General features: G+C 36.2%; 1 protein-coding gene across 1 annotated transcript in view; it reads left to right on the top strand.

Moving 5' to 3' along the window:
* Positions 1-21,712, top strand: part of PDGFC (platelet derived growth factor C) — a 132,799-nt gene that overhangs the window by 104,247 nt on the left and 6,840 nt on the right. The window contains exon 4 of the mRNA XM_075709301.1: positions 21,397-21,604. Coding sequence (XP_075565416.1) covers positions 21,397-21,604 — 208 coding nt within the window. The remainder of the gene's footprint in view (positions 1-21,396; positions 21,605-21,712) is intronic.

Genomic DNA, 21,712 nt, shown 5'->3' with positions numbered 1-21,712 from the left:
TTAATTTCTGTAAGTTACTAAGGGCTTTTATTAGATTTCCATTTAGTAATAAATATTTATATTGTCAGACACTTTTTTATTATTTGGAAACTTTATTAGCGTGTCTCAGCATTTTCATTGGAAGTTTATCTATGCATATTTATTTTATTTGAAAATGAATATTACTTTTACATGGTCTATCATTTATTGCAGTAGTGTTCTGCAACAAACGTTGCATATGTAAGTTTTAATGTTGTGTGCTCTGTTGTTTTCAAAAAGTCTATAAGAGCAGTTAAAGATAGAAAGAAGAGTGTTAAGATCACTTAATAGGTTTGGTTAAAAAAATCCAAACCCACCCCCAACTCCAAAACACAAACAAAAAAACAAAACCAAAAAAAGCCCAACACCACGTTCCTGTTCTCCCAGGTCTCTTTACCTCCGCTGGTTTTTTATTTTTTTTTGGCTACCTTTATCTTTATTTTTTATGTTTTAAGTATTACATAATTGTCTAGTTGACTATCCCTTTTCCAATTTCCAGGATCAACATGTTATTCACAGCTTTTTGAGAAAGCATGCTGATGGCTTCTCTACAAATTCCAAAGCAAAGTGACTGTCCCATTCTCAAAGTAATCCCCTGTGTAACTGGCACAGTCCTAGATTTTTTGTGCTTTCAAATACTGAGACGTTGTGTCTGACATGCTTGCTAGTGGAGAAAAAGGTAAGCAAATGTACATTTGATACTAGGTTTCAGGCAGCACTGTAATTTTCAGTTATGCTGTTTTAGCTGCATTCACGTTACGTCCCTGTCCATTATGAATATCTTAGTCATGCCGCAGTCCTACCCATTGCCTCACCCCAGCAAAACAGGCAGTAACTAATTAGAGTGGTGTGTACTGTGTTAATTTTTCTTACCATAATTCTGGTAGGAAAAGATGAAAACAGGAACAGAAGGAAAGAATTTGGGACAGAAGAGAGTTACTCTGTGCAACTTCTGTATTTTTTTTACATATGTTCCAGATCTGAAAGGCTCTTAGGAACAGCAGAATTGCTTGGGAAAAATGGAATAATTGAGTGCAGCTCTAGACATTTGAGATCAAATCAGCTGTGGAGCACCTTCTGCAGATGACTGACTGTACAGTCTAACTCCACAGACTGGTGGAAGCACCTCTTTAAATTCAGGAGAAAAATTCTTGACAGAGTAATAACACTGTACAGTAGCTTCAGGGTAAGAGTTTGCTTGTGGAAAGATTAATGTGGGGTATTGGTAGTGGTGTTAAGAGAAATCCTTTTGTTTCTGAAAAGGGGTAGATAATAAGCAGTATGGAAATACCACAATTTGCACCTGTCTTGTCTTTGCAGTACCTGGCCTCTGGTGTTACAGATGGGGATTATGAGCTGTCATTTGTTAGCTTCTCATAAGTACTCAAAACTCTTTTTAATGATGATGATGAAAGGTTTGGCTGAAGAAGCCAGGATTTTTTTGTTGAAAAGGTTTTGGTTTTGTTTTCATGGGAAAGTCTAGATAATCACAAAGCCTGTTGCATCTGTTCTTTCAATTATCTCTGGCTAGGGTGGTGGAGGACTACAGGAGGGTTGCTTCCATGTTCGCCCCTGATAGCTGGTGTGCGTTGTTGAAGAACTGTAATTGTTTAAAAAACAAAATGAAATAAACAAAACCTTGCATGTGAAAATGGAAGGCAATCTGTTTAGCAAAAGACGTTTCCAGAGGCAGAATGCTCAGGCTGCTTGAGTATTCATTTCACTCTGCTTTTGAGCTAGGCAATAAATCGTAGCAAGAAAAATAATAAGAATCATTTATGAGGAGAAATAAAATGCTGGGCTTCAAATTGAAGGGAGTGATTTAGTGCATGAAAGACCAGGTTCAAAGGCACTTGAAAAGTAGAGGTGTGAAAGCAGATGGCACAGCCTTTGAAAGAAATTTTGCATGTAATCCTACAGACTTTGTGAAGTCTGTGGTTCCTGATAGCCCTTCCCTTCCAGCTGCAAAAGGATTCCTTGGGGGAACTTCATAATAGCTCTACCCTGACACCGCATACACAGTTCTCAGGTCTCATCTGAGTAAGTCTGTTAGGTGGTTAGGGGAATTTCGGTGTAGTGGTGTAGATAATTAAATAAATCTGACACTTTATTGTCCAGTATGTCGCCCTGGTGTCTTTTGGTAGCACTTAGTTAACTTAAGAGTTTCTTGGTAGACATCTCGTGTTCTAAATGTTCTTCTAACACTGTGACAAATACCCTTTAAACAGCATGACTGTCTTTAACAAGACAGATGCTGTGCTAAGGTAATTTGTTAGAAATCAGTATTCTCATGGTTTTGTGAATAGTAGGTACAGTAAATACAATTTCTTAAATTAGAATTTGCAAATGTATAATTTTCACTGTTTTTATTTTACTTATTGTGCCTTCATGTGAATGTAAAAAGGTCACTATTTCTGAAACTTCAAAACATCTAAAATCTAATTGTTTTGTAGACAAATTTTGCTAACTCTGTGCAACTGACCCTGAACTTCCCTGCTGGCTGATGTGACCAAAATGACTGTGTAGCCAAGGAGAGTACGATAACTGAGTTGAGCCAAATAATCAAAGTCTCTTGGCCATCATCTGTATTTCTTGGGGGAAAGGGCCAAATGCCAAATCATTTTTCACTTGCTAACTGGCAGGACAGTTAGCCACATATATGTAGGCTTTTAATATGTAAGCTGTTAATAGGGTTGCCCTTGCTTATCTTCTGAAAATCACTCTGATCTTCTGAACTCTTCTGACTTGTGTGTACATATTTGTCTTCAGGCTTTTCAATGGGAGGTGTTCTGGGTAATCAAAAGTTAATAATAAAATACTTCCCGTTCTTGAGTCATCTGTGTAATGCCTTTTTGGCCGGGAATTCTTGTCTTCTGGTCAAAGTAAATTCTGTCATTGATATCTTCTTGTTTGCATTCTGTCAATATATATATAACTTTAAATATTGTGTTTACTTTTTTTAATTGTGCTTCTGCTTAAAAAAGCTGTAGGCATCTTTCACATAGAAAAAAACCTTGCGATTAAGTGCCTAAAATAGCAGTACATCTTTTGATGCAAGATAAATCTAGAGTTTAAGGTTCATAAGAGTGTTTTGAAACTGTTTGCTGGTATAAAACACTTCAGAATACAGCCCAGCTTTTCACCAAAAATCAAAGACAGTCAAGTCAACACTACAAAGACAAATGAAAAATTGTCAGAGGGGTTTTCAATTATGTTCCAAATTGTCACTAAGAATAGAAAAATGAGTTGCTTTTACAGCTAGGTGTTTACATGGATGAAAGAGAATATAAAATTTGGAAGTAATTTACTACTTTGCTAACAAAACATATCTAAAAATATTAGAACTTAAGGAACAAACCTACACATCTCTGATGTGATAGAGGTGACGGGATTGAATGCCCGATATTTTGCAAATGTGAGAGACAGGTGAACCTGAACCTTGTGCAACACCCACTGTACAGAGGTGAAGCACAAGTGCAGGTCTTTGGGCAACTGTGAACCCCACAGCAGCCTTCTGCTCTGCTGTAGTAAACCAAACTGTTCTGGTTATGTTCTGTAGAGCAGAGTTATATTTCTACTTAATTTAAAGCCTAAGAACACCTTTGAGGTGATGTCATGACAGAAGCAGAGCAAAGTAAAATCAGCTGTTATTTTTGCGAGCTACTGGCATGTATCTATGTAGTTAAGGATTTATTTATACATTTTCTTAGAATTAAGACTAAACAGAAGAAGAGAAATTAACACCCAGTGTTTGTATGTAACAATGCTAGTAAATGGGGGGGGGGGGGGGGCTGCAGATTTTCATTTAGATAATAGGTACAGTTACAGGAACATTTGAAATTATTTTCTGAGACTGTGGTTGCTGTCCATTGTTTTAAGTAGCCACCCTTTATATTTCGACATTTATTGCCTCCTTTTCTAGGAACTATTTATCTCTTACTAGCGCATCTAATGTTTTTAAAAACTACATTGGCAAGGTGCTTCTTTAAATTGGAAAAGAGACTTGCCATGTTGTCAAAGAAGAAAAAAAAAAATCTATGATAAGGTTTGATATTTCATTACCTGAAACTGCTGACAAATTATAGGGGAATTTGGAAAATCAATAAATTAAAAACTGCCCAAGTGTGAACAGAACCAACTTTTCTCTGCAGGCTGTTTAAAAAAAGTTAATGGTAATTTTAAAAATAATTATGTGAGCTGAAGGAACATCATTAAGCAAGCCATACAAAGCTGTAATTTACAAAGCTAGCACTATACAAAAATGCCAGTGGATAATTTATAGATAGGGGCTAGCTAGCCTAAATTTTGTGGTTAATACTTGGAAAAGTGGCAAAATACTAGGGTGATGTCATCATAAAAATCTGAAACCAGAGGAAAATCATTTTAACAACACAGTTTTAAGAAAAAAACAGTACTTTCCATTCTTAATTTGTCTTTAAATCTAATTCTCTAATAAAATATGAGACTATACGTACTTATGAAACACTCCGCACTGTCCTCTATTTAATTAAATACTTACAAAAAGTAATCTCCTAATCAAGCAATTAGAGAATCCCCAAGGAGAACCAGGAAGAAACACATCTTGCACAGGATGTGTTTCTTCACAGTATGTGAACTTTTCAGTATGGATATTTTATACCCTGCTCTGACTCTGTCACGTACAGTGTTCTGTCTCCAATAAGAGTCTGTCATAGGCCATGGCTTGCTTGCACCTTCCACTGATATTTTCTGCTGCAGGAAAAGGATGGCAGCTCTTTTCTGTTTTCTGCCATGTATTTAGGTTTAGAGGAGAAGGAGAAAATAATAGTCAGGTTACCTGAGGGGGGGGTAATTGGCAATAATTATAGTGCCAAATTGTCATGGTTGGATCATTCTGTTTACAAATGGTATTCCTGTGGGTTTTTTCAGGAGAACAATTGTATTTTAAAGTTATTCTCACAATACATCAACTTGGATTTATTATTGCATGCAATTTTGATGTTCATCATTTCTATTCATATAGTGATAAGCACACTTTTGAAATTGCAATAATAGATAATGTTATACTTTCTAATTTTTAGGCTTTTGAAATCTTTGGATGTTTTGATTCTAGCTCTTCTTTGTCTTACAGACAGCATGACCAGTGACAGACAGATTTTTAAACAAGCAGTTCCCATTGCCTTCAACAGGAAATGTTAGGTATTGGAGTCTGAAAAACAATGACCGCATCATCAAAATAAGGCCTACATTATCCAAGTTTAAATAGATAATTGTTTTTTAAAAGTATATTGATAAATTAATTGGCAAATAATTGTTTCTCTGTATGCATTTATTACACTGAGATTAATGTTCTGCCCAGTGAGATCTTATTTCACAGTTGCTACCTATTCCTCTATTTTTTATTTTTAATTGAGTGAACTATACACCATGGACCAATTTCAGCAATGAAGTAAAGACGGCCTGGAAGAATTTAACTTTGATGGTAACTGGGTTAGAAACAGTATTGATGTTACCATTCTGAGATCACAATCAGTGTTTATCTTGGTTTAATATTCTGTGGGAGAACTGTGATAGTGGGAGAAAAAAAGACAAGAGGTGTCAGTATTTTAGTTGCTTACTAAAATGTGTTTGTTTCTTAGAATTCTCTTTTTCAGCACATTATAGTTGCTAAGGTAACCCATATCTAATACTAATATATTGTTTGAGGAGAGAATATAACCTTAATTGTTAAATAGCAAAGTGTCCTCTTCTGAATTTTAACTGGAATACAGACTTGCAAAGGGAACTTTTACTCATCTAAATTCAGTCAAATTATATTAAGTTTATGGTGATGTACTTGAAATTACAATTTGCCTCTCCTCCCATTCCACAAGTGGCTTGTGCTCACACATCCTAATTTCTTCATTCAAACCCTCATGTTTGCCCAGTGGGACTGCACAGATAATCTGAAAGATACAAACCAGCTTCAAATTAAATAGTAAATAGTGGAAGAAGGCTAAGAACATGACAATACTATCTTCTGGGCAATTAGGTATCTTAAATGTATAATCTTTTACAAAAACAGAAAAGATTTTCTCCAAATACTAGATTGACTCTTTCTTGGGCAAAACATGACAGTCATCACAGTCAATTTACCTGACTTATTTGACATTGCTTTGTAAGTGCAATTAATGCAGTATATCTCAATTATGTTTTATTTCTGGTATTGAGAACCTTCAGAATGGGTTTCTGTTCTTATTTAAACAAACAGATCATCTCATGGGGCTTCACTGTGCAGGGTAGGTGGAAGAAATCCCACCAGAAGTAGCCACACAGATCTCTTCAGTGAGTGTTCTTGACCGGTGTTTCCTTGCAAAGTTGCTTCCCCTCCCTTCTTTTTTCCCCTCTTCTGCAGCAGATTGTAATGTCTGTCCCTCATGCCCAGGAAAAAACATACTAAGATATATATACTTAGTGATCATTGCTTGTAAATAATGCCTTTTTAATATCATAGAATCATAGAATGCTTTGGGTTGGAAGGGACCTTTAGAGGTCATCTAGCCCAATATCATTTAATGTATCTTCTTATTTGGCTTATTTGTGAAACAGTGCTTTGTCAAGCATTGCAAATGAGCATTTTCAATCATATGGTTTTGAAGCACACTTTCTATCTTGATCAAAGGATAAACTTGTGGTTAGCCAGTATCTTGCAGTCTAGCAGGCTAATGCAGCAAATAACTTTGCGTAATGTTGGATTCAACAGAATGAAAAAATTATCTGCAGTTCACAGAAAATCATATTTTTTATGGGCTGGAAAATTCAGGTGGAACCAATGCCTCACACTTTGGCTCTTTATTTAAACTGATAATAAACCCCACATCTAACCACTTCCTAGACTGCAATGCCTGTGAAACCACAATTAATTAAAGCTTAGAAAACCGCAGTTTTTGATGTCTGTGTTCTGTAATTAGTTCCATATATTCTACATGAAATCATCAGAAACACCCAGTATTCCTGAATCAGTGAAGAGAAAAATAGAGACTGAGGGAGAAAGTATTTTAAGTATAAATACAAGCAAAAAAGTATGTTTCAGTGTGTAAATATTCATTTTCAACTGGGTGTTAAAAACCCTTTTATAAAAAGGGTACACGTGAGAAATTGAATGAGCTATGCCTCTGCAGAAGGCTTTACAACTCTTTTAAAATTATGCCTTTGAAATAAAAAAAACTTTATGAGTAGATATAGTAGATATGAGATGAGTAGAACAGTACTCTGTAAATGAGCTAAGATTAGTGCAGCATTAGTGTGTGGCACTTCCTTTTTTTTGTGCAGATAAATATTTTGACTTTGAGCTTTACAGCATGGCGAATGTGCAAGAACAGAGAAGTAATGTGAAAGGAGATGCAGCTGTGTGTCCGCAGAAGGAGATCCCTTTAAGTCAGTGTGATAGTTGCAGGATTGGGGCCATAATCAATGCCTGAATAGACTTGTTTAAAACATTACAAGGAAGATTAATGGCCTGGTTGAGAACCATGATTTTTCTATTATTTCTGCTACAGAGAGTGCCACCTTTCCTCATATTATGTTAGCAAGCCCTAATTAATGTAATTTTTAAAAACCATAAATCAAAAGACTTGATCTAGTTGACCAGACCAGTTAGAGATCATTTCAGCCACATCTGTGGACAGTGATAGTGTTATAACCAAAGTTCTTGCAGGCTTAATGGAAGTCAATTGATTTACTAGCAGTCTTCAAGAGAATGACATTTTCTCTACAACATACTGGATTTGTTTAATACTATGAGTTTATTACTTGGCAGATTTCATCTTTCCTTCTTCTTTTTTTTACATGTGTCAAGGAAAGGGCTGAGAAGGAATTGCATGTATAAAGGAAACCATTATGTATTTATGCATTATAATAAAAATAATTAGACTGTTTCAATGATTTATTTTCTTTTAATAACACCAAGAATCGGGCTGAGGCAGTTACTTGTAGCAGGGCCTTAAAAGTCAACCTATTCTATTTTAATAGATTTGTTCATGCTGCAAGCAGCACAAAATTTCTTGGAAGCCTGCTAGAAATAGAATGAAGTAGTCTGCTTTCAAACCATCTTTGAAGGATCCATTTTAAATAGGGGCCATAGAGATTGAAAAAGTAGAGCATGGCAGAAATGCATCTACTTTTATTTTATAGCTAATGCTAAACCCATCTTCTCAAATGGGTTGTATTACATACTATTTTGAGGCTTCAAAGAAATTGTAAATGATACTGCCAGAGCAACTACTGCAGCCCCTAAGGAACCAACTTTTATTAAAAACCCATGACTCCCTACTTTTCTTCATGAGACAGTAGTTAAAGTCCAAAATTGGAGTAGTTTCATTAATTTTCATATTCTCATGTGAGTTAAGGGCTTGTGGGTGCACATGCAACAACAAAAAAATACATATTTTTCTACTAAATGTTCTATATTTAGGTATACAGGCATGCAGTTATTGCTTTTTATGACAGCTTTAATAGAACAAATCTAAAGGGTTAAAACGTGCAAATGGACATACGTACAAATCACTGAGGAAAAGGTGTATTAGAGTTTGGTTATGTATACAGAAGAGTTTGGGACATAGCTAGTCAATAGCGCAGATTTTGGAATGATTTTGAATTAATTTGTTTCTGGAATTCAGCATTTCCCTCAGCATAATTTTACATGTTTTCTAGAAATAGTGAGGTTCCCAGATAAACGATGTGGAATGCAATCACAGAAATGCAAGGTTGGAAGGGAACTCAGTGGGATCCTTTCTGAGTCATTGTCCTGCTCTAAGCAGGGAGTAGATAGACCAAGCTCATCCTTGCTAGATATTTGTACTGTTCCTGAAGTCCGGGGACAAACATTTCAGAGATTTCCCTGATCATCTGTTGCGCTGCTTTACTTAGCATGAAATTTTTTTCTAATACGTAACATAAATCTTTCTTGTCATTGATGGACTAGGGAACAGCTGATCATCTGATGCTCTCTTACATGTTTGTTATCACATCTCCTGTCAGTCTAGTCTTGTCTACATTAAAGAATCTCTTATCACTCAGTCTTTTGTCATAGTTCATCCTTCCCTTTCCTTCTTGCTTTTTCCTCTGAATATTCTCTTTCCCTCTGCCTATATCTTACACATGCTAGAGATAAATCTGAACACTGTATTTCAGCTGAGATCCCTCTGGCAGCTTAGTAGTCTAGCTTTAATGGTGCTAGCTTCAGGACTTCTGTACTTACAAATCTGCATTTATGCTTTTAATGTTTTACTCCTAAATGCAAGTTTTTTTGGAATGTTTCTCTTAAATTTCTCTTATTAAGCATACTTTCCAGATTAATTTTGCCTTTTAGTTGTTGTGTAATCACATATACTATGCTTGTGTGCATAATATATACAAAAGTATAATGAGGTAACACGAGATGGAAATTAAGAGATATAGATAGTGGAAAATATGTAGGTAGAAGTGGTACAGCTGAACGTTAAGAGTATGTCAGGACAACATTATGGTTGTCAGTATAGCGCTATAAAAGCTAGCTCACAAATTTTTTTGGCTTGTTCAAATGGTGTGAGAATCTTTACATGGGCAATGTAGCCATAGCCTCTACAATGCTTTTTGGGTCGTGATGTGTATGTTACATACAAAAGCAAATTTAAATATGACAAACAATACAAAATATTTTTCTTCACAAATCTTAAAATATGGTCAATCTCTAAAGTGTTTGGTGACACTAAAAACTGATACATGAGGACAGAGCTGAGGTTCCTTCCCTGCAAAGTAATGTTTTGTTCAAGGACTTTCTACCTTCAGGGCAGGACAAGCTCTGATTTGCAGTGTCTGCTGTACAGGAATGTTGGGTGTGTTCCTTTTATTGTGATATGAAATGAACAGAAACCTGTTGTGGAATGCATTTTAACACGTATACTGAAGGATCAAATGAAAATTGCTTGTACTGTAGAAGTCATTTTCATTATGCTTGCCAAATACACTTTCCAGCTGTAATAAACAGTCATTCCTAGTGTTTCATGTTTGATGAACCTCCTGTGAACCTACTGGGATAAGTAAACATTTTCTTAACAACAGCTACGCATTTCTAACACCTAGAGGCAATTTAAAGAGCAGTTCATTCTCTGACTCCAAATACTTGCTGTTGTTCCATTTGGGTTAAGCTTTTTATAAGTATTCACATATTTTGAGTAAAATGAGTAACTTAAAAAAAAGGTCTGCAAACATGATGACCTTTAATTATGGCTGACCACATCCCCTGTCATAGATGAATATACAAAAACTTTTTTCTATTCAGAACAGCTGCACTTATGTTGACTATTTAGTCCTTATTAACTACCGTCTGTCAAGTAAGAACTAGAGCTTTGTGTAGAGAACAAAAAAAAAAAAATCCTTCTGTAAATCATAAATGTAACAGATGCAAGTGTGTTTCCTGTATGAATTTTGGGTGTGTATATAAATGAAGTGATTAATAATCACAGTAACGCACATGTGCTCACTGCAGTCTGATTGTGGGAATCTCTTTTTGCATTGACTGATCTGTGCACTAAGGCTCTTATATTACTGCTTGTCCAATTACAATGTTATTCCTTATTCCTTCTTTAAGATGATAATTTCACATTTTAAGCATAATTCAGATTGTTCTGTCGCACATCCTTCTCCTAACTGAAGTAAAATCTCTTCCACATTTCAGCCTACAACAGGTGTGTATACAGGACTTGCATAGTATCAAAGTTTCAGTGAAAGAGGTTAATCTGTGGTGGGATTCTTTTGATTCTCCCTTTCTGCTAAAGCTCATCTAAATCTTGGAGCCAGGGGTCTCTGTACACTAAATATGACTTTTGATCTGAACTGTAAATAAATTTATGAGGATCTCATTATAAATACTGACAAGAGAGATTCTCTTTCTTGCTGTCTCTCAGTATTTGATATATAATTCTTTGTAAGTTTTCCCTTCTAGAAAGGAATTGCAGGGGTAACACAACATTCATCAAAATAGGACGTTCTAGAAAATAGCATTTAATGGACAAAAAATATAGCAATTGCAATGCTACTGTATTATATATAAAGAAGAAATAATCAGATTCATCCAATAGAATTAAGTGTCAGACAGGGTATATAATGATATTTATACATCTCTATTATTGACCCTATATGGTTTTGCATTTAAGTTTATATTCACAAAATGAAGGTAAAGGGTTTATTTATACCAGCATTTGAAAAACACTTCTTATTCAGCTGTCTACTCATATATGCATTCAAGTATCTTTGGACATCCGTGAAAGAATATTTTATTTCAAAGTGTTGTTATTACTGTTATAAGCAGTCTGTGAAGTACCCTATTGCGTTAATAACAAGCACAAATCAGGCACGAAACAAAAAACAAGTTACCTCAAGAGCTTATAGGTGAAATATAAAACAGTGATAGTGGATATATACAGAAAGCTATGAAACAATGAAAGAATGAAGAAGTAGTCTTGGAAGGGTCTCTGTAGAGTTCTACTTTAGCTCCTCAGTGAGAGCAGTATGAGGAGAAAACAACAAGTAATCAATACAGAGTTCTGCTCTGGAAATAGGTATGAGACTGCAGATGGCCTTTAACAATGAGAGATGATAAATAAGCCGAGGATAAATTTTAAATGTCGTTAAATACTATGATGAGTAGTTTGTATAGTAAGGAAGAGTAGATAAGAAGGTTCTAAGACTGGGAGGGCAGAGTTACTATTTAGGAAAATACTTAGTGTTTTCAAAACTTAGCGTCCAGGAGTCGGAAGCAGTACCATGTATGTGTTAACCTACTGTCCTGAACAGTGGTTTGTCAAGGCAGAAGACTGCTGGCGACGTCCGCTACAAGTGATTCAACCAAAGTTCTAGCAAATGCTTATACAGGACACGCATTCCCTCACACGTTCAACACATTGAAATGATTCCATTGCAGCTGTTAATTTGTTTAGGACAGTTCTGTGAATGTAAAAAAGTACTATCAGACTTAGAGATGATGATTTCTTAGACGTCGGGTTTTTTGCTTGTTTTAGCACCATACCGCAAGCAAAAGACACATTGCAGGACTTTCTCCAAACAAGGATTTTATGAGATTGGGGTGAGAGAAACTGTACTTCAGTAAATTGTTTTGGGACTTTTTTGGATTTTTTAGGATTTTGCCTATACGCAGTCTATTTTCACTTGTTTTCAGCAGGTATTTTGTCTGTATAAACACACACACTTTGACTCTTTAAAATGTATATATAGATATTAGTATTGCCCGTGGTCTGAATTAGACTAAATATTTTTATTAAGCATTCAAATAATACAAGGAAGAAAATGATCTACTGGGTTTTAACTTTTTAAAGTTGCAGTTATAGTCCTTCTATGTGCATATGCATGAGGTAAATAAACATCTAGTTAATTTTAAATGTATTGCATATGTTTGCTTTGAGAATGTTATAATGCCAGTTTCTCTGAAGTTCACAAATCAAAATATTTTGCAGTTGTTACTAGGATACAAAAGGTAGACTTACTTTTTCTTATGGCATATATATATATATACTTGTATGGAGTGGGGAGAGCTCACTAAATTTTGGTTAAAGTCCCATTTAGAAGAGAGAGATGTATAAACCAGAAGATAGTGCTCACTAAAAATTAAGGCTTTGGAAGTAGTTATGGTTTAGATACTACTCTGCCACAGGAATACTTTATAGGAACCAAAACCCAGGGTTTGTATATCTAAAATAAGTTTTCATATCTACCGTAATCTGCAAACAACAAAAAAGACAAGTTATTTGAGGAAGGGACTCTAGATGAAAACTGACATACTGATTTCACTTTGAAGCTTTACGCCATGGAAATAGTGTATGGCATAGCTTGTTCAATTAGACCTGATTCATTACAGACTAAGTGTTTGTTTTTAAATGTTCCCTGTTCAGTTCAGTACATCAGGACATGCTTTCAGAATAAGGCTGAGTGTTTGGCCACTGAGTTGTAATATGCCCGAGTCATGAGAGGTCTTGCATTTCTTTGAGACTTCTATCTAGAATCTTATCATTCAGCACTATGGCCACAAATTCCTAATGTAAGCAAATATAGTAAAAACTCATGGCAAAGGTAGAAAGGCATCAGACTCCTCTTGCAGCTAGCAGGCTGAATCTCCAAGCTTTATGGATTCTAGGGTTTGTAGGTGTTGTATGCTTCATGGTTTGAGACCTCTGCAGTCACCAGAGATGCTGGCAACACAGCTTTCAAGAAGAATTGTTTATACCTCTTCTCTCCTTAATTAACCAAAAGAATAAACCTGTGAATGAAAGTTCTTGCCTAAAATAATACAAGAATCATGAGATCATTTTGTAGAATAATAAATACTTTCAGTAGAGGACAGGAGAGAGAAATGTAGTAATTTTGTAGTGTTTATGAAATCCCGATGAAGTAGCGTGTGCTGCTTCGGTGACACTTACCAGATGCACTGAAAAAATCCATAATTCCATGCAACTGTACCCAATAAAGATAGTTCTCTATGTGTATATATTTCCTAGGAATAGAAAACACTACTACTACCATGATGAAGTGTATTGACAATAAGATCTTCCATACAATACAATACTGTGAGTATTAGTGTTCTTCTTTTCACCTTTAAAGTGAGATAGTGCGGATTATTGCTGATACATGTGATCACATGAAAAAGCAAAATGTTTTCTCATATATACACACACGTATGTGTACACATATGTGATTATAGATCACTAATTTATTGAGAGAATTAATCAAATCACTGAAGTTTTTTTAAAATGGTTTCCAGAGGTTATTGCTATTGACGCCACCCCCTGAGAGTTCATGAATTCGCTCTAGATATGTGTCGTCTTTGTCTTCACAAGAGTGGCTCTCACACCCATGCTATGCATTTCAAAGGGTGTCAGGGTGCACAGGCTTCAGGCAAAAAGCTACAATTTGCCAGGAGGCTGATGATTAGTGACATCCTGCGCTATTTTCATGCTGCTAATTTCCTTGAGAGCATCTCCCTGTTGTGTCTAGCACAACTAGGATTCCAGGCCTTCTCTGTGAACTGCACAGAAACTCTGGGGTAATATTTAAAACTTTAAAAAAAATTAGATTTTTATCTCAAAACTTTACCTGAGGAAATGTTAGGCTGCTCCCAACACTACTTTTAGACATCTTCATTCCTTTATTCACACCTGTGACAGGCAAAGACAGAAAGGCACAAACACATTCACTTTCTCTTGTGACCTTTCCCCTGCTGGTGGTTATGGAAAGAAGGGTAGAAACGATGCCTGATTTGGGAAGCGATGCTCAAAGTGCCATAACAAAAATGCTGACGTAGAGTTTGGAAAGCCATCTCTGTCTGGCTTTAAGATGTAAATTGGTGCAAGCACACGGATACTCGGCAGATAAGGTCCTCGGTGAGATAGAGGCTGGACAAGCTTTTGATAAGCAGTTGTAGCACAATATAAGAACAGAAAATTTAGGGACCCTGTGAAAGGCAGAGAGCTGGAGGTTCACTAAGGAAAGAAGGGGCTGCCATCCTGCAGTCTGGATCTCATGTGCAGTAGCTGATTAAATTGAGGAGGGTTGGTACCCCTACCTGTATGTCATCTGACTGGCAGTAGTTAACGTCCCTGAAGTGAGGATGGCTGAATGAGATGCATGTTTACTTCCGTGCCACTGGAGCTTAATTTACCAGACTACCTGCTTAGCAGCCCTGGAGCTGCTGTGTCATCTCTCATGCAACCATCCTTGCTGCTGTGACAGTAACTTCAGCTGAAGAAGTAGTGCTGCAATGGATGGGACCTGCGCTGGCCTTCCTGGCTTCCATCTCTGGAAGTAAACATCCCCTTCATCTTGGCCTTATTCCCTGGCTTTGGCAGTCTAAATTAATTATCTGCCTTTGCTCCTTCTTTTTTTCATTCCTTTGCTGAAGGCACAAGAAGAGGATCCTGGAACTTGATTTCTCTGCTTAGGTGGTTGCGCACAGGCCCACATACAGATCATCTCCTCTTCCTTCTACATTGCTACTTGAACAGGACTAACATTTTGCATACCAGTGGTGCAGGTTAATGTTGCACAGAGAAGATGTCTTTACAAGTGACAGACTTTCACAAATGGATTCGCTTTTTTGTGCTGCATACATGTGAGCAAGTAAAAGTGTTTGCTTTTTCAGGTAGGTCAGGATTTCTAGACACTTTTCACAGTTATTAGTGCGTGTACTTATGGGAGAAAAGAAAGAGCTATTGTTATGCCTATAAGCTTCCATGTCCTCAGGGAAACTTGGAAAGAGTTGGAAATCTGCTCTCCCTTATAGTTTCTAATGGTGCTAATAGGAGGGCTACCTGTGATTATAAAGGAAGAAACCAGGCTTTCTTTATTGTGAGTGTTACAAGAATGTGCATGTACTATTAGTTTCAAGAGCATATCTCTAAATCTAAGCAGGACTTGGAGTGTTCCTGTATAATAAAAAATAGAAAAGCTGCAAGGCTGTTTCATTAGAAGAAATATGTTATTTCTTTCAAAGTACTGATCCTAGTTGGTTTTCAGAAGAGGGGAGGTTTCTCTGAGGTTTTCTTTGTTATAGAGTCCCTTCTAGTCTGATGAAACCATACTTATGTTTACTAATTTCTCCAAACTGCGCCAACTGATGAATGGGTTTGCACTCAGAAGCTGCTTGACAATGTTTTCTTCAAGACAAGAAATGAAAAAAATGGGGATTTCTTTTGTGGGGAGGGACTTATTTTTGACATGTTATTCACTACTTGTAAGTGTCCTGTCATGCCAAGTATTTGACTCACTTGTTTTTGTTGTTCCAGTCTTAACTCAGTAATTGCGTTATTAAACATGAAATTCCTCACTCCTGGCTGCAGCAAACTAACAAAATTAGTTCTTGCCCCTCCTTTAACTGGAAGAGGGTAGTGTCAGTACCTTGACAGTCCTTTCCTATGAGACAAGAGCAAAAGGAAAGCTTTGCTTAGATGGTGATGGTGCTTAAGAGCTGATCTTGTGTAGATTGTAGGTGAGTGCTGTTTTGCTCTGAATTGTTTATCCTTGGAGCAGGTTCAGTGCAAGGGAAGAACAGATAGATAGTGGCAGAATGGGAAAGGTTGTAACATACAGTCTCATATCCAAAATTTTACCCTTTATCTATCTAAAATACTTCTGGATTCTTCAGATAAACCAATAATGAGCATCTGATAAATGATTATTGTATTCATCCTCTCACAGAACTTGTGAGGTCAAGGAATTGCCTCTATGCTCATTTTACAGATTTGATAAGGCTGTGTTACAAACCTCTATGCTATGAAATTCCTGGTGCGAGAGTGAATCTAAAAATGTTTGTGTTACTGGCCACTGTGCTTTTGGTTGTGATGGCTTAGCTGTTGGAGGTCTGTGCTGTGAATAAGATTGCAGTTAAAGAAAAAAGGAAATGAGAAATATTCTTTTTCAGAAAGATTACTTCTTGTTTATGATGCAGCCATGTACACAGTCGTGCTGGCATAGCAAGGAGGTGCTACTGCCAGAGCTTTACAATGTGAAGCTGTGGCCTAAATACTATGCTCAGGATCACACAGGACGTATGTGTCAGAACAAGAAATCGGTCACATGTCTTCAAGTTAGGCTACATAGTAAGTCATCCTTTAGGTTTGAGCTTCAACTAGGTAATTTCAAATTCATTTGGTGCAGGTTTTGTTCAGATTTACTGCTTCACTGATGGTCGTCTTCTTACTCTTACAAGAGTGTTGCACCCTTTCCCCTTTGAGAATAAGTCTAGATGGAGTAGCTTTAATAGGGGAACAACTCACATTGTGAGGACCCTAAAATGCATTTTATTCCCTAAGTTTCTTCCGGGGTACTCTTGTTATATATATACTTCAGAGCTGGATAGTTTTGTGAAGTTAGTTTTTATATTATTTCCTTCCTTTTTTCCAAGCCCATATCTTAAACTGTTGCCTAAATTCGGTCTATTTGCCTCTCTTTTACGCTTGTAAACACCTTAGGGGATTTCTGTAAGGTATTTGTTCTGATAGAGTGAAGTGCACATACAGAAATACAATATAAACACACCTAATGAAAATTCTGTTTGATCCAACACTAATTGTCATTCTTGGCTGTTCTACAGGGCAGCAGAAGCCCTATGTTTTCTGCTCTGTTTTTCATCCTGAATCATTTTAACTAACAGTAAAGATGCAACTCTTTGGCTCTGTCTTGGTTTTAAACATGTTTATTCTAATTAAAGTAAATTGAAATTGTTTCCTGGGCACAAAAACAAAAACCATAGAGTGTTTTGTTTACTAGAGGAATCACATTAAAATACAGAACTTGTTGATGTGTTTTTCAAATCTGTCTTGACAGAAATTATTCATGCTCAGGCAAAAAAATAAAAAAAGGTGGTGTCAAGCCTAAAACATGGTATTAATCGAGGATGTGCTGCTATGACAGAAAAAGTGTTTACTGTCGATTAGTATTTATTGTAGAAAAGCCTGGAGAACGTCACTTCCCAGTAAGTGGTCTCCATCAGGAAAGCTATTTTGCATAGCTGCTATACCTAAGCAAGTGTCTGCTCTCTTGGGTTATGTCTCCCCTGTCAGATAAAGAGATGTCTGTTATTTCAAAGGTTGATTATGTGCTAGCAGACCTGTTAGGGGAGCCATGATATAGTTCTGTGGAGTAAGTTAGGTGATGCCAACTATAGATTAGGCGTACAGTTGACGGCTACTTCATTGTAAGATCATCTTCATTGTCTCCATCAACACTGTGCAGCAAAACAGCTAGAGCTTGTTGGCGGTCCTCCTGTGAGGTTTCACATCACTGTTCTGCAGTGAAGTTGCGCCTCTGAGACCTACTGAGTACTGATGCCAGTAGTACTGCACAGAGAGTGGCTTGACAGCATCAGTTTGTGTCAGGCTTGCAGGGCGAAGCAAGGGGCAGAGTAGGAATGTCAAGAGAGATGTAGATTAAATTCTAGGCACATGGATTTTTTTCTGAGATTATTTAATTGGAAGGAATTATAATAGAAGTGATGGACTTGCTGTAAACTGAGGCAAAGCTCCATTTAAGGAGCATTTCAGCACTTTGAAGTTGCAACTACAATGCTACATTTTAGAGTTATGCTGAAGTTTTGTATTTGCTTGTTCTAAAAGGTATGTCCCATCAATGAAGTTGAGTTTTAATTGCTTGGATTAAGTTATTTATCCTGTTATCTCCTCTGACAGTAAAACCTTACTGCAGGTGTAAGCATTGTCTATAGAACACAAAAAAACATTTGAGAAAACTGAGTGAAATTATAAATTGTATAAAATTCCAAGATATCATTTTAGTCAAAGGAAGGAATACCATTTATGCTGCCCTGGATGTTCTGTCCAAGAGGTTTAAACTATAAAATAAGTAGTACCTACTAACAAGTAAAAACAGTGTAGAGTATAATTTGAATTACCATTTATATTAAACAATTTATTGAATTGAGATTTCATAAAAGTTATTATGTTATAAATATAAATTACAGCATTTATATCTTTATGATATAAATTATCTTTAATCATTGGTACATTTTAACCATCATTTAAATTGACTAAATGAAGTGATTATTGGGAAAAACATTCTTAATCTTGAGATTTTAACTACTTTATTCTAAAATGTTCATCTTTGAAGTTGTGCAATTTTGCTGTTTCAATTACTTTTTCTTTATGTTTTGGTTTGCTGTAAGAATGATTAGAAAGTGATGACAACTTTGTGTTACCATTAAGAGCAATGATTCACCATTCCCTCATAACATTTTAACTCAGGCAAATGCCTACTCAATCCAGAATAACATAAATCGATGGGTTAGTTCCTATATACATATTGCTAAGCGTGCATGTTCTAAGTTGTAAATGTGGAAATAGATTCTAGACCAATGGATTTTTATCTGGAATCCATCTATCTCATTGGCAACAAAAAATCCCAGTAGAAGTGAGACGAAGTAAATTCTTCAGCTGGAAACAAACTAGAAGATTTTTTTTCTTCTTCAGGTACTAGTTCTATCATTTGATCCTTATTTTGTTTTCATCTTAGCAAAACCCTACACCTTCAAACCAGGGAATGTGATGGTTACAAATACATCATCATGGAAAAAAAACAGGAAGAAAAATTTTGGAATATTTATTTTTTTTTGACCATCTGAATTATAGTGTCACAGCACTATTTTGAAACTTGCCGAGTAGCATGTTTTGCTAAGAGCAAATATTTAAATTATAGACCAGAATCTGTTGCTTTATTATCATAACCTAATAGATGGATCAACATGTTATTCTTTTTAATGTGGCCAGTGGAGAAAAGAGGAAAAGAAATATTTTAACTTTTGAAATCCACATTCATCCAGAATGGGAAGGAACTACTTCACTCACTCTATTGGAAATGCTGCTAGATTAGCAAGATGAAAAGATGATAAAGTTAATAGTAGCAGCACAGTAGATGCATGTCTTGCATTATCTTTGCAAGACTCCCAGTTAAAAAGCAACACAAATCATTCTAGTGATTGCATTTCTTGAAGATGGAGAGAGAAAAACCCTTGAAGCAAAAAATAGGAAGGGCATGGTGGTTACTTCCATTTGCTGCCCTTTCAACCACGCATTTAGCTGAAACCAAAAATGCATATTTAATAGAACTGAGAGCACAAAAAGGAAAATATAATTGTTGGTATGAAATACAGCTATCACAGGCATATGTATTTTAGAAAACTGCTGTTTAGTGTGTAGTGTTGCAAGGTTTATTTTATTAAAGAATTTTTTCTTGCATAACTGTTACATTTCTCATCAATTTCTCTGATCATTTTGAAAAAGTAAATGAATACAACATTGATCTGACATTATAGATGGAAAAAATTATAGTATGTATACACTTCACATTAGAGTACTGAGTGCCATTTTGACACTAAACAGTATAAGGATTTTAAAATATATAAAAATATAAAAAAAATACATGTTAAGAAATATAAATAAATATATAAATATATTTATATGTGTATGTTGTGCAGTACTAACAGGCACTGCACAGGGAAGGGACAAGAAGCATGTTAGTTCACTCACTGGAGGAACATTGAGTCCTTTATTCTTAATATTGTCTTGTAGGATTGTTGTAGGAAAATTCAGCAAGGGACCTCATGAAGTCTCTAGTTTGACCTCCTGCTCAGGGTAGGGTCAGTTCTGAGGTCAGACCATTGCTCAGGGCTTTATCCAGTCAGGTATTGAAAACCTCCAATGATGGATACTGTGCAGCCTCTCCAGGCAACCTTTTCCAAAACCTGACTGTACTTATAGTTAATAAATTTTCCCTAAATCTTATATAGACCAGACTTGAGAGCCATGACGCATGTAGCATTGCACGTTTCAGTTCGAGATTTCTCGTCTTTCCCATCCCCTGAATCAGTAGTATGTTCAAACCTTTCTTCATCATTCTTACATGGTCCAGATAAATTGCTCTAGTGTAGTACTGTGGACACAATGTCTGTAGTGATGTCTGCCTATATAAAAGCCTAAAGAAATTTATGGTGGTGCAGCAGCAGCTTCCTGCTTAGGCTTCCCTTCCCGCCTCTTTTTATTCTTTTGAAAATATGAATCGATGCCTAATTTTTAAACAGATTGTAGAGTGAGCAAAACCAGAAGTCTCACTTTGCTTGAATTGCCTGTCACTGAGTACCCCCAACCCAGTGAGTTTGTCAGTGACATTTGTGCTGTGGCAAAGTACATAGACTTTTTCAGTACTCAATTTCAGCATTTTCATATCCTTGGGAACTTTTTTTTTCCTTAACAGAGAAGTAATTATAGTAATGCCAGATGTTGTTATTACTCTGTTAATGATTGTTTAACCGGAAAGATAATTCTTAGTACTGTATGAAACACAACTGGTGCTTTTTTTCATCTATAGATGAGAGCAGGAATATTTGCTATCTTTGTATTAGGGTATGTTCATATTTTACGTTGAAAGACAAGAAGACAAAGATTGTTGCTAAGTTTCATAGGAAAGACAGCATGTAAAATGTGGGTTTCCTCGGATTTCTAGAGGGTTACAGTAAATGCCTGTAATGGGGCCATATTTTCAAATCACTCTTTGTTCTATTTCTAAAATCATGTCCATCACTCAGTGAACTTCTTCAAAGAACAGGTATAGTGGCATGCTATATTAAAGGCTAGAAATGTAAGAAGTGGGAAAACTGTCTAGTGGAAGTTTGTTTACACTTATCGCTGAAGAATAATTAGGTACTTTTTGACTCTTGTCATTTGTCTTATTAGGTAAACTGTACATTGGAAACAAGCTAGCCACTTATAAACTTTCCCAGCTATGTAACTTCATAAAGTACAGCACTTCATCAAAGCAGATCCATTAACCCTCTGACTGGTACTCTTCTCTTGGCTTTGATTGCAGCACCACACAGAAGCACCTAGCCCATCATTGCTACCCCCATCAGCTTTACCGTTAGATGTATTAAACAATGCCGTTGCTGGATTTAGTACTGTGGAAGAACTTATCCGGTACCTTGAACCAGATCGGTGGCAACTGGATTTGGAAGATTTGTACAGGCCAACGTGGCAACTTCTTGGAAAGGCGTATATTCATGGGAGGAAATCAAGAGGTAAATTACTCTTCTGTCTGGCCTTGCGGCTTTCTACGGGTGTGTTTTCTTAACAAAGAAACAGTAATTAAGAGCATTCTTCACCTTGAATTTTGGTTCCAAGAAAGG

Source organism: Pelecanus crispus, chromosome 4 (genome assembly GCF_030463565.1).
Source record: "Pelecanus crispus isolate bPelCri1 chromosome 4, bPelCri1.pri, whole genome shotgun sequence".
NCBI lineage: Eukaryota > Metazoa > Chordata > Aves > Pelecaniformes > Pelecanidae > Pelecanus > Pelecanus crispus.
Note: the sequence above shows the minus strand (reverse complement) of the source record. Positions and strands in the feature narration are given on the sequence as shown.